Here is a 16,153-nt window from a genome sequence, read left to right as displayed (position 1 = left end):
CGCGCCCGCGCAGCGCCCGCGCAGGGGGGCGGCACGCCGCGGCCAGCAGCGCGGGCGGGGAGCACCAGCCGGACTGGCGTTTTCGGCGCTTTCCTTTTTTTCTAAAAAAATTTTTTTAATTTTTTTTTTTTTTTTTAAATAAGAGGGGAGGCGGGTGCGCGCCCTCCGCGGGCGCGGAGCCATGCGGGCCGGCCGCGGGCGGAGCGGGGCGCGGCGCCGGCGGTGACGGCCTGAGGGGCCGGTCGGCGGCGCGGTCTATGAGGCAGCGGGCGGGCGCTGCCTGCGCACCTGCTTACCGCGCTTCCGCGGGCGCGGAGGGCCGCGCAGCGCCATGTCGCGCGTCGTCCAGAAGAAGAACCACTGGGCCAGCCGGGTGCGGCTGTGCTCCCTCACCCGCGGGCCCGGCGGGCAGCTGGGCTTCGCCCTGCTCGGCGGCGCGGAGCACGGCGAGTTCCCCTACGCGGGCGCGGTGGCGGGGGGCGGCGAGGCGGCGCTGAGCGAGGGGGAGCTGCTGCTGGAGGTGCAGGGGGTCCGCGTCTCCGGGCTGCCGCGCTACGACGTGCTGGAAGTCATCCGGAGCTGCAAGGACCCCATCGCGGTGAAAGCCGTCCGACAAGGTGCGAGCGGGGCCGGGGCGGGGCGGGGGGTCCCCCCCCCCTCCGCGGGGGCGGTGCGGGGCCCCGCAGCCGTGCCGGGTGGCCGAGGGCGAGCGCGGCGCGGCCGGCGTTCGCCCGTCGGGGCAGCGCGGGAGCGGCGCAGCGCGGTGCCGGTGCGCGGAGCTGCCCCGTGGGCGGCTGTGCCCGGGCTCCGCGCCCTCCCGACCCGCCGGCAGCCTGCCGGCAGCTCGCTGGCCGGCCTTGGGCACGGCGAGCCATTGCCCCGGGTGCGCCCTGAGGCGCCGCGGAGCCCGCGGCTCTCCCTGCGGGGGGCACCCACGCGTGTCCGCGGCTCGCCCCCGCAGCGGCCAGGGCCGACCCGCAGCTGGGGGGATGCGGGAGAGATTCCCTCCTCCAGCAGCCCAGCATCCTTGCTGGGTGATGACTGGAGCCTTGGTCAAAAAGTGCAGCGTGTGAGTGCCGGCTGCCTGCCGTGGGAGGGGGAAAGCTGCGACCCCCCTGCGAGGGCAGTTCCCCTCGCTGGCTGAAAGTCAGCTCGGGCTTGTGCTTTTTTTTTTTTTTGGTTATTTCCCCTGATTTGCGCTAGGTGAGGGCACATTGTGCGCCCAGGTGAAGGCGTGCACAGGTAGCTCTCCCCTTTGCCTGGGGAAGAGGATAGGAAGAGTCCTTCCATGCGAGATTAAAAAAAAAAAAAAAAAAAGCCGCTTCACATCCGCGTACACGCAACAGTCGCTCAACAGGTTAGCGTAACAGGCCTGGCTAATGGGCTTGTAATTTCCAGGGCAGGGCTTGAATTTAGTGCGAGGAAACTGTTAGCGCTGCCGCAGCTGCCCTGAGGTTGGTGGGATGGGCAGGAGGAGCGGGGCTGCAGCCGGACACCTCTGGGTGTGCGGGGTGCAGGAGCACCCCGCGGTCAGCTCCGAGCAGAGGAAAGAAGGGAAGTTTTCTTCGAATCGCCCAGGAGATTCCTTAGCGGAAAGTTTATTTGTCGTCCGCACGTGTATACATCCCAAAGTTGGGGGGTTTGCTGTGGCTGGTGGTGCAGAAGGGTTTTTATTCTGTGTTTGGTTCAACCCAGCTGGGCGCTGTGGACAAAATTTATGGCTGGCTGGCGGGACTGTCGCCTGAAATCTTGTCCTTAGCCTCCGCGATGAGCTGAGCCGGAGGGCTGCAGGCACTTGTTTCACAGCCGTCCTTCAACGCTCCGGTGCCGGAGCAGGTTGCAGCGATGGGGTGTCGGAGGGGAGCTGAGCTGTGCGGTGCCATCCCCCTGCGCCACCGGCTCCCCTTCCCCAGGGGCAACGCCAGCTCCGAACTGCCCCGGGGCTGAGGTACCAAAGCACAGCTACTTGTTAGTCGTTTCCAAGAGTCAGCGGAAAGATTCCAGCAAACGGTGTCAAACTCCCAACAAAACCAGCTTTCTTCAAACAAACGTGTATTTTCCCTGCTGCGTTCTCTCAGCCTCGCTGCGCAGCGGGGAGGGAAACTGAGCCTGCTGGTTTCCCTGCCCAGGCGGGAGGGGAGAAAAGCATGAAGAAAAGTATGAGGAAATAAAGCAAGGTTGGGTTGGTTTTATTTTTTTTTTTTTTGGTTGGGTTTGTTTTTTTTTTTTGCATACTGATTGTTTTAGCAGAAGTGTTAAAATACAGCTTCCGATGTTGCAGTGTAATCCGTGTTGGTGCCTGAAGGAAGGCGTGTAAAAAACCACCTTCCCAACCAAGCCGTTTGTGATTAAACTTTTTGTTATTTTGGAAACACTGGTTAGTCTAAATAGAAACATGTCATGGGAATATACCAGAAATGACAGAATTTAATGGTAAATGTGTCCCAGCTCCAGGGTATGGTCAAAAGAAGGGGCAGAGAGCTGAGTTGTAGCGTACTGGTTGGGTTTACCTGGAACCTGGGAGAAAAAGCTTCAAAACCCTGCCTGGAGTCAGGGCTGGCACTTGAACCTTGGACCATCCTCATCCAGAGGTGGAACCAAGCCCCTGGTTACTGCGATTGTAGTTCCCCTTCCCCCTGCCCTTTTTTTTTTTTTTTAAATGCTTTATTAGACAGGAATGTAGACTAGAAATACGTTGGTTTTTTTTTTTTTAAATTGTTAAATATTTTTGTGGTCTGGAAAGCAGTTCCCTGCGCCTGTCAATGATAGCCTGGCATCTGCGCACTGTTCTGCGCAGAGCAGGGAACTCCCTCGTGGAACAGGATCATAAGCGTAGAAAAGGAGAGTGTTTTAATTAAAATGCATTACTTCTCTGTTGATTAAAAATCTCATTATGGGGATGCCAACTGTCATTCAAGAGGAGGTGTGTGGCACTGGAGCAGACAGCGAAGGAGTGTGGAGACAAGATTATAAACACATTTTTAACTAGGATTCTCCTCCTCTTCCCAGTTCTTAGTGCCTAATCGACTGGTGCTGAAGTGCTAGGGCGATATTAGCCTGGAAATGTATAGGGTTTATTGCCTTGTCTATTTTGTGTGACATTTACAAGGCTGGAAAAACAGGAAATTTACTATAAATAAGTCAGTCATCTGCGAGCATGAAAGGAGACAATAACGGTTCTGACCTTGCACTTAGTGGAAGACAAGGGACGAGGCTGTGCAATGTAGGTGGACCAGGCTGTGCATGGGCTTTGTCGTTAAACTAGGGTTTATAGACTTACAGGGCCACGTGCAATATTTTTTTCTTGCTTTTGTGAGTCGTAAGTTTGAATAGGTTCCCACAAAGTACAAAAAGGGGGAACCTATATGAATTTGCTTAATTGGAATAGCAGTATTTAATACTGCTCATAGGGGACTTCTTGGTCCTTCGCTTACCCCATGAGAAGGAGTGGGGAAAGCTAAAGAACTTTAACGAAGCTTTCCCTTTCGTTTCCCCATGTGCACCCTTTTTTGGTATTACGTTTTAGAAAAAAATATACCACCATAGTTGCCTGGGTTTTGGGGAGAGAGAGGAAGAATCTGCTGCCATGTATCTTAGTAACATTCAGAACTGTCAAATGTGTGAAAAAACTTCAGTTAACATGTAGTGCTTTTATGACTGACTGTTTCCATCTTACATCTGTGCCTAAGTTCTGATGAAATTGGCAATTGACTCCTGTGGAGTTAATAAATGCATTTTTATTATTGCTTGGTCTGAGAGTATAGAATTAATAGATTGAATTATAGGAGCAATGGTCGCGTGTTCTTGTGTAAAGCTGGCGTTGCCTTAACACAATGATTTCTTGGCCGTATTGTGACTATTGTAGCTTCCTCAAATACGCTTCGCGTTTTTCAAAATAGCTCACTTGGATACATCGATAATAAAATCGGGCACTCTGTTTTCTTATGTATCTTGAGTATGTATCTTATGTATCTTGAGTCCAGCACAACAGAACAGAAGTTTATCATGCTGTTCTTCGCAAGAGAAGAATTAAGGCTGTATCTATAGAAAATCGACTGTGTTTTGTTTAAGGCAAGGTGTCTGGGTTTTCTTTCTCCCTTGGCGAGACATGGGCACATTCAGAGAGATTTCAGAATGTGGCCTTTTATTTTATTTTTTTTTTTCTCTTTGGTTAGATGACCTGTGCCAAATCATACCAGATGCTTGGTATGGGAAACTGTCAAAGCTGAATATGTTTGTACACTTATTTTTAAATCGGTTTTTTTCATTCTCAGCTCAATACTTTGCTTCCCTAAAAAGTTTCTCTCGGGATCCCAAGTTCTAAATGACCTTTGAAATGACGCTTTGAAACCATGAGGTGTTGAGATCAATTTATGCGATTAATAATTTCCATAGTACTTTGCAGCTGGGATGATCCCACAGTAGGAAGGAGCTGTGGGAGGTTTTTTTTTTTCAGCCCTGTGCAGGGCAAACGGGAGCGGGCGTGATCCCAAACAGGAACGGTCACTGTTTACCCAGCGCTATCAGCTGCATTTGTTTCTTTTCAAACATTAACTTGACCCTAAGATAAATTCTGAAATACGGTGCAGTGACTTAACGCTTCAATGTCAGGCTGGCGTTTGCTGCACGAGGTGATCATGAAATGTTGAAATGGGTTACATGTACTGGTCCGAACAAAACCAGCTTCTTTCAAAAAGTTTGCAGGAGCTGGTATTTGGACCTTTTATTTTTCTGAGAGCGCTTGTGAGAGCGCTCGTGAGAGAATTGCTGTCTTGGGTATTTATTTTTGTAGAACACCAAAAAAAAAAAAAAAAAAAAAAGTTGATGCGTCTGTAAATTTTTGTGCGTTCGGTAGTTTAGCGAACAGCGGGCAGCAAAGTGTCACTTTGCTAGCGGGTGCCACTGCACACCCCACGCTAAGTAGGTTCTGCCAGTGCCTGGCATTGCGGAGGCCGACAGCGAGCGCCGCCGCACGCGTGCCTCCCCGAGATGTAGCAGAGCTTGCATCGGTTTAATGTGCGGGCAGCTGCCTCCGTTGAGCCAGCGAAGGGAAAAGCTGTTCAGAGAGCGAGCTCTAGCTCTTCCTAGTTTACTTCTGCAGCGTCACGCGTGAGCTCCAGAAAGTGTTTCCCTTCAGTCTTCGCGTAGCCGAGTGCCAGCCACCTGCACGGTGAATTCTGTGAGTTGTTTTTCCATTTGGCCCAAATTCTTTTAGGACCCCAAGTGGGTTTGGAGCGAAAGATTTGCTATATGAAAACTTGGGTGACATTCACGTATTTTAGATTTATAAGGCCCGTTTTCAACGCTCACCCGCTGGGACAAGCGTTGTGCGGGGCTAGTCAGTACTGAAACGTAAAATAAAAAAAGGCAGAATCTCTTTTTCCCATCACTTCCGATATATTTTGCTACAAACCAGTAATCTTTCTCTAAAGTAGTACTGCCTTAATAGTCATGAAATGTGTATGTCTGGGTATTAAAATACAGCTGTGAGGAAGACCTTATCTTTACTATGCCTGAATTTACAGTGTAGTACTTCTCAGGATTTAGAAGTTGATCCTGCTTGTGGCAAACCAGTCATCCATCCTCTCCAGAGCCGTGGGGTAGCACCCCAGAGATGGACGTTAGAGCCCAAGCGCCACATCTTTGCTGTTATAAACATTTTGAGGAATTAATATGATCCTTTTAACGGCATGAAACGGGATTATGTTTTCCACGACAAGGTTAATCTTTCCACCCACTGAGATGGGACTCCAGGCTCCCTCTTTATGGCCAGTCAGATCACAGCGCAATTAAATCACAATTATAGTCTAATTATGAGCAGTCATTCAGCGCCATTGCAAAATCAGATGTTAACATCATCCTGTGTGTTGTTTCTAGGGTTTTTTTTAAGACCAAGTTACAACTCCTGCATGAGTGAATTATTGATCTGCTGTTGTAAGCTTTAAGATTTCATCTTCCGTGTATCCTGTTAGAACTTCTTCTAACAGGTTTGAAAGCCAAACCATCAGTAGCTCATTGCATTCCCGTGCTTGGGACTGTAATTTTTCTCTGGTTCAGGCTGCGATCATTCATGGATCTCTTCTGACTTTCTGTATCTTTCTATCTGGTGCCTGAGAAACACCCCTACTCCTTCAACAGCATATGCATGCACCGGGAAAACATTTGCCCAAGGGCAGCTACATTAAGGTGTGAAGATCTTCTGAGTAGCACTTCAGTGGATGTGCAGAACTGATGATTTGGGCCACCAGTCATTGTCCCTCATTCATTTGATTTCAGCATCGCTCAGTTTGAAGCTAATGTGGAAACTGGGAAGAGCCCTCAAGGGCTTTTTCTGTCGCATTAGCAAGGTCTGAGCTGTGGGCAAGGGTGGGATCCTTGGGACGACTATTGAAGTTTTTTAAAATAATTGACCGGGTTTGTTATTTACATTCCCTTTCTTTCGTCCAGACACAAGCTATGCTTGCTAGTTATTGCAGGTGTTTGGTTTTTTTTACACTTCCTCTGACTTTGAGTGGAATGCATAAATCAAGGCATAGGGGTTTTGATCTTTGTGTGCTGCCAGTGACTTAAATTTCTTGGTGAAAAGCATGGAGTGCTGGTTCTGTGTGAGCAAGTGCCATGAATTTATCGGAGGACTATGAAGAGTTTGAGACAAAACGTTAGCTGAAGGCAGGGATCCTTACCCATGAGCAGTCAGTGGTACTCGGAGGGCTGCTACTCAGACCCCTCCGTCTCATCTGAGCTTCTTCCAGCCCCACGTCCCAACTCCTGGAGCAGCAAAATTTGGGATCATCTCGCTCTGTAGTTCTGCAGAGTTTTTCTCTAGCTCAGCTATGGAAAAAAATTTATTTTTGCCTTTTAGACACTGAGTATTAAGTGACCTTTTTGCACCAAGGGCGCAGGGATGGGTCGTCCCCCCTGTGATCTATGAAGATCTTATCCGCTCCCGTTACTTGCAGGACAGAGAAAACAGCGGCGTTCCGGCGCTGAGTGACAGCGCTGCTGAGCGTGCAAGACCAGCTCCCGCAGAAACGTAATTTTCATTTTCTCTGTCTCTCTCGACACTTGATATTTTGTTTTCTCGCTTTATATTTCGGTCTCGCGCAGCTTGCTTTGGCTTAGCGGTTGTGGCGGTTTGTCAGGTGAGGCTCCCAGTCCTGCCGGAGCTGGCAGCCCACGGAGATCCACATGTTCAGTGCGTTTGGTGGTTTAGGTTTGGGGTTCCCTGAAAGGATCGGGTGTTGGGAAACAAAGCTAAGCCTGGCTATCGTCCAGAATTTGTTTTCTGCTGGTCTGATAGAGAGCTGTGGAAGAGGCTGCCTGTTTCCAGAGCAGCTTGGCAAGCTTTTACATTGGGCTGGTATGTTGGCAGATTTGGAAATTTTTTTTTTCCCCCCCTTAATTTTTCTTTTTTGCTTCTCCTTCTAGACCAAATAGATGGGCCAGCATCCTTCTTGGCCCTGCAGGAGCAGCGTGGCTCAGGGTAGCTGGGATATTTTTGTTGAGATCCACCCTTCAGTTTCCAAAGGTCAGACACTCCATCCATCCTCCCTCCTGTGACATTTTAAATGGTTTCCAGAGCTATTCCACTGCTACGGGCTGGAATGATGGCACCACTCTGCTAGTCCCCAGTCCTGACTTTGGCATCATTTGTGCTGAACTGTTTTGTGTTAGTAATATTATTTAAACCTACATAAATTCTTTTTTTTTTTTTTTTTTTTAACTGCCCCTAGTAGACCTTGGAGAAACAAAATAGTTTTTTCTTCAGGGTCTGACGTTTTGGGTTACATTTTTACAGACTTGGCTTTTGACTAAGAACAGTTCCTGTTTTTATATTTGAGAGGGCTTGTATCATAACTTAAAAGAAAACTAAGGTAAAAATATTTATTAGATTTCATTGAGTGTCCACTATTAGACTAAACAATAGCACTTATTACAGTGTGAAAATAATGCAAAGTGCCTTGTCTTCATAATGGAACAGGAAAAAAAAAAAAAAAAACAAACAAAGCCTTTGGGATGACTTGCAAAGTGGAACAGATGCCCTTACAATTGGAAGGCATTTGAATAAGGAATCAGTTTTGCATGGTTTGCTAATCCTTGACTAAAGAGTTCATTGTCTTGGATTATACATCTGTAATTTTGGAGCCCTGAAGTCAGTGCCTCAGTACAATTAGGTTGGGAAGAGACTGACTTTTCTTTCTTCATATCCTTAATCACAGTGGCTTGTTTTTTTAAGGGGAAAACCTCAACTCTGGGTTTTTCATTTAGTTATTAACAAAAAGCCTTTGAAAGAGAGCTTGCCTAAAATCCAGCCACTCCCTCAACACAAACAAAGCTGTGCAGATATTGTGTACTTTCAAAAAAAAAAAAAAAAACCCAACTTTGATGTTCAACTTCTCTTATTCCAGTGGCACAGATCCTACGCTAAGTGGGTGTTAGTCCAAATTGATGACAGACACAGATGTCTTGATTTTTTTTTTTTTGGATGTGTGAGAGAGGGGAAAGTTACCTCCCGAACAGGTTGAACTGGGCAGGTGAGGACCTGGGCTGCAGAATAACTGTGAAAAGGCTTTTCTTAAAAATAGCAAGGAACATGCCTGTCCTCCTCCTTTCCCAAAGGCGTGGATAGACCTCCCAGTTAGCAATTTAGGTGGCAGGGATACAGGAGAATGCTCCTGGGGCTGGACCTGCAGAGGGCCAGTTCACCAGAGCCTTGCGGGAAGCCAGGGATGGCTGGAGGAGAGGGAGAGCGAGCCAGGCAGCAGGAGATACCGAAAGCATCAGGCTGAGGAAAGATCTCCCTGTTCACTACTGGGTTTGTTGCTGATGCTGAGGCCATCTCTAAAAGCAGAGGCAGCCGAGTGCTTTCTGCAGGACCAGCCAGGAGCGTGGCTGTCTTTCCAGCTGATGACAGACCTTCCTTGCAGTGCTGAAAGGGGCCATAGGAAGGGTGGGGAGAATCCTTTTAGCAAGGTCTGTTGTGCCAGGACAAGGAGTAATGGATTTAAATTGAAGAATAGATTTAGACTGGATATAAGGAAGAAATTGTTTACAGTGAGGGTGGTGAAGCACTGGAAGGGGTTGCCCAGAGAGGCGGTGGAGGCCCCATCCCTGGAACCATCCCAGGCCAGGTTGGCCGGGGCTCTGAGCACCCTGCTCTGGTTAAAGCTGTCCCTGTCGCTGCAGGGGCTGGGCTGGGCGAGCTCTGAAGGGCCCTTCCAGCCCAAACCATTCCATGATTCTCTGTCCCAGAGCAGTCTAGACAAACATCTTCTTGCTCTGGGCACCCTAAATGCCTATGTTGATATATAATATAGGATGCAACTTTGCTATTGAATATCCTGTTGGTGCCTAAAATAACTCGTGCTCCTCCAGGCTGCTGGAGGAACAGCCCGCACGGCTTCCCTGCTCTGCGCGGGGCCGGCGGGGGGAACGCGTGGCACGGCGCTGCCCTGGGGTAGCTGATCCCCGCTGAGCCTGGGGAGGAGAATTGTGTGGCTTGGCTGGATCTGGGGACACTGCCATCTCCATGCTGAGCCTCCCCTTTGCAGCGCTGGTGCTTGGGGAAGGCGCTGCGGGACAAGATGCCTGATGGGGCTTTGGCAGCCACCGCTCCAGCCCAGGCTCTGTTCTCTCCCCGTCCTAAGGGCAAAAGAGGGATTAGTGTGATGCAAAACAAAGAATCATGCCCTTCTCTTTTCCCTGGTATGTGTTTTTCCTTAAACAATGAAGTGACTAATATAGAATATCTTCTTAACATGCACTGGTTGTGGTCGAGAGGAGCAGCAGCAGCCGCCTGTCTGCACGAGCACGTCCAGGGGCTCTGCTGCGTTCACTGGGGGCACTCTGAGGATCGCAGATTCAGCTGTTTTTGAAGAAAATTGGTAAGTTGTTTGTTTATTGGGAGGGGATGGCTTCTTCGTTGCTGTTAGATTGCCTTCTGCCCATACCCCAGCAAATTTTGTGTATTTGTTTTATGTGCAAATATCAAGCTTGCTTAGCAACGGTACGGAGTGTTTTGTCAACTTTTGCGTAGTCTGCGTGTGCTGTGGAGTCCTCCCTGTCACCTATCATCTGCTGTTATTAATCAGACTGTTTCCACATGGAGATCTGAGCTGACAAATACTTTTCTACATTTACCACAGCTGTATTACCCCATTTTCTTTTTCTTTCTTTTTTTCAAATGAAGATGTATGGACAGGCTGAGATTGTTGACCTAATTTCACACGGAGATATTTTTCTCTGGACTTAACCATCGTCCGTGTAACTCCTTCGTGTGGCAGGAAGCTTCGCTTACTACACGTGGAGCGAGGCAATTAGACCCCCGATAACTGTCTGTCTCTGGCTTTCTGCGGGAGGTGCGGAACTGCTCTGGGCAAAATCCAGCCGGGGCGTTGAGGACACCAGGGCTGCGCTGGTCCAAGGGTTGGCTGCTTGGAGAGGTTACGTATAGGGGAAGGTTTTATATCTACACACACCCTGCACCCAGCCTAAGAGGAGGAGCTTGTGAAAATATTGTGTATTACCTATCAAAATAGTTTGAATTCTTGGGTGAGGCTCTTGGAACATGTGACTGGTGTCTATATATGAATATATATATATATTTAATTTTTGCGCTTTAGCGTTCATATTGTCAAAAGCTGCTTCAAGGAAGAGTTCCAGAATCGCTTCTTCTCTCTCTCTCTTTTTCTTTTTTTCTCCGAAGTGGAAACTAATCCCATGACTCCAGCAGCTCAGGCTGTTGAACAGCTAATGCCATAGATTTCACAAGTGGCAAAATTCGTTGTTGGCACAGCTATTTGAAAGCTGAAGAGTATGAAACCACCACCATTATGGCCAAAACCAGTTCCCATGCCCATTACCTCGTCATGAGATGCAGGGGCAGCCTCTGATCCTGTAAAAACATTTACATTCGCTTCTGTGGTGCTCCTGTGGTGAAAGCGTTTCAGCGATACTTGTCCTGCGAATCGCCTGCAGGAACACGTTGGTTTTGAAAGACGGCTCGTTCGTGAGACCTCTCTCGCTTTCCAAGCAGGTTATGCGACGTGGCGGCTGAAGAAGATCCAGATTTCCTTCTCCTGACAGGTGCAGGGGGTAGCTGCTATCTAGAGCTTTTTCTGGTCCGTGTGAGTCATTTCGAGAGTGCAGGAGGGAAAACTGGAGCACACCTGGAAACGTTACCTTGGAAGGGTGCCCAGTTTCGCCATGCACGCAGGTCGCTGGCATTTTAAAGGCAATAAAGTGGCACGTAGCTCCCTCATTCCAGAGGCAGGCGGCTGTTACTCTTTCACAGGAGGTCATGCCTTTGTGAGGGTGGGAGAAGTGGGGAATGCTTGGATGCGCGGTGGCAATCTTTCAAGCCTGGTGAAGTTTGGGGCCCTCCTGTGCCAGGCAGCACATGAACCCCAGAGAGTTGTCCCTGCCTGGCTGCTTTGCAGGAGCAGGAGAGCGAGCGCTAAAAAGACCCGAAGTGATGTTTGGAGCGGGGAAGCCGAGCACAAAAGCTGCGCGACTCAGTCGGGATGCTCGTGGCAAGGTTGCGGACCCACAAATCTCAGCTCCCCATCGCTGTGCTGTGGGGCTCCGCTGCTTCCCAGATCCGCATTAAAACAGGGGAAATGGATAAATTGCTTCAGCTGGAGCAGCTGCCTTCTGCATTGCGAGGCTGTCCTGCTCAGGTGGAGGTTTGCCACGACAGTGTTTCCATTTAAAATACCCTATAGGTTTTTTACTGTGTGCTTGTAAAACTTGTTAAAGGCTGAAATTTTTATCTGTGAAAGAGATGACCTAGGGACTATCCAAGGTGGCTTTTCCATTTATTTTTGTTTTCTGTTGCCAATTTTCCAGTTGTATTAGTTGATGCTGGAAATACACACATATCAGTTTTTCCAGGAGCTAAATACAGTCATCTCTCCTTTTTTTTTTTTTTTTTTTTTTTTTAATATAGTTCTGATCTGGGATAGGATATCTTGGTCACATCGCAGACTGGTAAGCAGTTAGCGTGTAAATTTGGATCTGCTGAAGCTGTTAGACATGAGAAAAGCTCCAGTAAAAATGAGAGCGCTTAGAATTAAGCATGTGCTAACGTAACACATCGCAGAGGGCTTTTTCTGTCTGTATGTAAAAGACGGCATAATCGGTGCTGAGGCTTGCCTAAACCAGTGTGGAAATTGCTGTTTGCCTAAAAGCCAGGCAAGTTGTCACAATTCCGAAGAGCTCATTGATGTAAAAAGGTTGCAGCGGATTAACCAAAACCTATTTGGAATTGATTTAGCATAGCTGGGGTGTAACTCAGCCTGGTCATCTGTGCCCTGCTTGGGGACTGCCGCGCCTTGTGCCGCTTTGATCCTGAGACCGAGCGGGTGAGTTGTCATTGCATCTTGCTGGAATGGGGCTGCCTGCTCTTCCCCAAGGATGCTGGGGAAAACAAGGAAACCCTGGCTCCTAAACTGGCTCGTCACAGTTGACTCTTATTTTCAGTATTCTTCTCTCATTTGGTACAGCATCTGCCATAGCGGTGGCTGCCCGGCTGGGATCTTGCCGCTGGCTGGGAGTACTACAAGTGTTTTTCCACAGTGCAATTGGATTAATTGGCAGGGAAGGTTCCATCAGCTGCCTGGCTGGAGCCCGTTTCGGGAGGTGCGGGATGGGGTAATTTGTTGGTTGATTTCTGACAAAGAGCATTTCTGCTGCCTGCAGCACCTCCAGCCCTCCATGTCCGGGGGTGTGTGCTCACCAGGAAGTCTAAAAACTTTTCTTTAAAAATTTAGGGACTTTTTTAGCCACCTTACGGACTTGGATTAAAACCGATGTTCCTCTTTTTCTATATTGATAGCAGATGGAGGTAGATTTTTACTGTAACAAGCAAAAGTTGCACAGCTGGTTTTCTACGTAATTGCTGCCGCTCTGCTCCTGTTGCTCCATTTTTATAAACCTCAAGCATCTTCCCAGCAACCTGTGGGCTGTGTTGGGCGGAGTCCGCTCCTCCTTGAGCTCCCAGCTGAGCAAAGCCTTTCCCTTAGCATCACCAAGTGATACACAAAACTTCGTCAAGGCCTCCAAAGGACAGACCTTTCAGGTATTCAGACACAGCAGCAGCGCTGCTGAATGCTGATTGCTGTCTGAACCAGTGGCAGAAACAGTGGGGAGTATTTATTGTGTATTTATTTTTCCTCAAAGTCCCTGATCCAGAAGGGACCTCAGCATTATTATGCATTGAAGTGGATCATGTTCGGAGGACTTTTTGCCATAAAAACGTTGTTGCTAGCTCAAGTTTAGCAAAAAGATGCTCTCGGACTCAGCTCTCAGACTCAGCTCTTGTTCAGGTGATGTTGCGCATCAATGCCTTGTAATATCCAGGTGAGCCTTAAGTTGTAACATTTATGGAAAACATGTCTGAAGCTTCCCCCTCTTGGAGGTAAATGAGCAATAGTCACGCTTCTTAGCAGCTGCTCTCCAAGCTGCCTGAAACCAAGTTAAAAAAATACAGAATGGGATTTGCATTGTTTTCCCCTTTCAACTGCATTTCCTCTTCACTGGTCAAATCAAACGGCAGTGACATTTCAAGGTCTTCCTGAATGGCAAAATTAGAAATAGTCCTTTTCTAAGAAGTCTGCAAGAGGTAGTTTAAACATTGCATGCAGCCGCTCCGGTAGGAAGTTGTTTAACTTGTTGAAATCTCTCTTTTACTGCAGAACTTCTATTGAAAATGACAAATTGCTTAAAGCAGTTTCCATGTTAGTCTTTAAAAAATTCAGTTTCTTTCCATCCAGAACACGTGGAAGGCATTTGTGCACTTGCCTGACTGTTTCTCTGTCCTAAGGCTCACACTCAATGGCTTTGGACTTCATGTAATTTTCACATGCAGCTGCTCAGGTTTGTCTTCCTCAACTTTCTATTGAATGGGGATTTTTTTTTTTCCCCTCCGCTCCCCCGCTGCCTTAGCTTAGACATGAAAAGTCAAGTATCTCCCTGGTTCAGACTTTTGGAGACCATGGGGAGAGCTGAGGAGGAACGCTTCAAGGTCTGTGCTTTTCAGAAGTGATGTTCAGAGCGTTATGAAATCCATAATTTAAGCTGGAAAGTCTGTGTCTACAGCCAAGTTGTTGTAATATCCTTTAATGCTTCACAAAATGACAAAACATCTTTTGCTTAAGCGTTTTCAACTACTTTTCTGTAGCTGTCCCTTTAGCGGAAGGACATACGCGGGCAGGTACCAGATATGGAGCCATACAGCTGTCTGTAGCTGCTGTAAAAGTAAAAACTGCTCAATTTGAAAGGCTTTTTTCTCTTTTTTTTTTTAAAAAACAAAAAGAGATTTCAAGTTGTTATTGCACTTAAGTCACCCTGCACAGAGCAGCACGCTGTGTGGCATGTATTCCGTGAGGATGTATTGCCAAACCTTGCATGTGGGCTTGTGAAAGAAGAGGGGAGGACCTTGGCGCGGAAGAGAAGTGGGTCTCCTTAGCAATGCTCGATAAATGGCAGGCTCTGAAAATAAGGTGGAAATTATATTTCTGGGGCCTTAACAGGCCGAGAGGAGGCTTTCTGTGCTCTTCCTTTCACCTGCGGTGAGCTGCACGAGCATATTAGTTTGCAGAGCTGCTTTTTGGTGGCCCTGCTGAAGCTCCCCTGGCCGGAGACGTGTCCTTCCATGAGCAGAAGGTCGCGTGCGTGTCCGCCGGCGTCCTCCAAACTTGGCCGAAAGGCAGGCGCTGGGCTGCACCCAGGTCTGCGAAACCGAGGGCACAAACTGTTCCCTTTCTGACTGGAAGGTGCTTTGCCCCACATGGCATGGGATGAGAGGAGATCGGCGTTGCCCCATTGCTCTGCTTGAGACAACGCTGTTGCTCAAGAGGGATGATTACCACGTTAGACAGCAGTCAGGAGGGGATTTGAGGACAATCCAGATGCTTTTTCTATAACTTGAAGGCATGTCATATCCTGGCACTTCTATTTTTACCCGCTTTTCTTGTAATACTGTTTTTCTTTTATCTGCTATGATCCCTTCATTTTTCGCGGGTTTGGGCTGATGTGATGCTTTGACTTTGTTTGTAGCTATTCCTTTGTTGCCTTTTAACAGTTTGTTACAGTGGTGTTGTTTTCTCTAAAATGGTACTTAAAAAAAGTTACAGTTACAAATTTTCTGGCTTTGTTTTCCTTCCCATGAGTGGTTTCGGAAATTAACTTGGTACCAGGATTGTGCTGTTTTCTTTGGTGTAGGATGTGTCACTGCAGATTCGGGTGAGCTGTCCTCTCAGTTGCTTTCCTGTTGCAAATACTGGTTAATATAATCTGTTTTAGAAGGTAGTGTTAGAAAGTGGCACCCGCTGGTAGGAATAACCTGTCTCTGGGAGAGCGTCATGATCTCTTGCAGGCAGAAGGCAGTTTATGCCTGGAAGCGTGGAGGCTTTATATACCTTGTTTATAGCTTTTGTTGACTTTTGTGGAATATCAGATGCTGCCTTCGGCTATTCTTGTTAATGTGAAGAAATGTCTGACCCATTTCTGAACCCTGCAGAGCTTCCCGATATCAGGCGTAAAATTTTTTTTTTTTTTGAATGGGTACTAAACCTGCCTTGCTGGCTGTTGCATCTCTGGCTGATAAAATCAGTGCACCCCAAATACCCTGCAGATACTTATTGCAAAAGCAACTTCTTTCTTTTTGTAAGAAAGCAAGGGTTTTAGTCCCTTTCCTCTTGCAACACATCTGGGTCGCTTTCTGCTTGTCCAACAGCCAGCATCATCACAAGCAGGACTGGGTTGCTCTCGTGTTCCCACAGTTTCATGCCTGTGGTTGATAATTAACCTTCTTTAATAATGGTGCCATATTTACACTGAAGACCTTTTTTTTCTTTCCTGCTCTCCAGTCGCAATGTAGATTAAACGCAGTCTCTTCCCAGCAAAACACTGGAGTTAGTTAATATTCCACCAGAGGTGTGCTAATAAAACCCCTTGTCACTTGTATGGAAGGAAGCGACCTCAGTGCATTTGGTTTATTTAATATCTTGGGTCAAGAGAATGCCCAAAATGTAGGAGTAAATGCCTTTAAAATGCAAGTTGAGCACATGGGTGCAGGTACCTGATCAGCAGCATTTGTAATAATTGACATACCAGCAAGATTTTTTGGGGGGGGGGGGGGGGGGGCGGGGGG

General features: G+C 47.9%; 1 protein-coding gene across 1 annotated transcript in view; it reads left to right on the top strand.

Moving 5' to 3' along the window:
- The first annotated feature begins 331 nt into the window (after positions 1-331).
- The window catches only part of MAGI1 (membrane associated guanylate kinase, WW and PDZ domain containing 1), a 360,601-nt gene continuing 344,779 nt past the window's right edge, over positions 332-16,153 (top strand). The window contains exon 1 of the mRNA XM_075713622.1: positions 332-617. Within this exon, the coding sequence (XP_075569737.1) occupies positions 332-617 (286 nt within the window). The remainder of the gene's footprint in view (positions 618-16,153) is intronic.

Source organism: Pelecanus crispus, chromosome 7, assembly GCF_030463565.1.
Source record: "Pelecanus crispus isolate bPelCri1 chromosome 7, bPelCri1.pri, whole genome shotgun sequence".
Classification (NCBI taxonomy): domain Eukaryota; kingdom Metazoa; phylum Chordata; class Aves; order Pelecaniformes; family Pelecanidae; genus Pelecanus; species Pelecanus crispus.
This window is presented reverse-complemented; position numbering and strand designations above follow the sequence as displayed.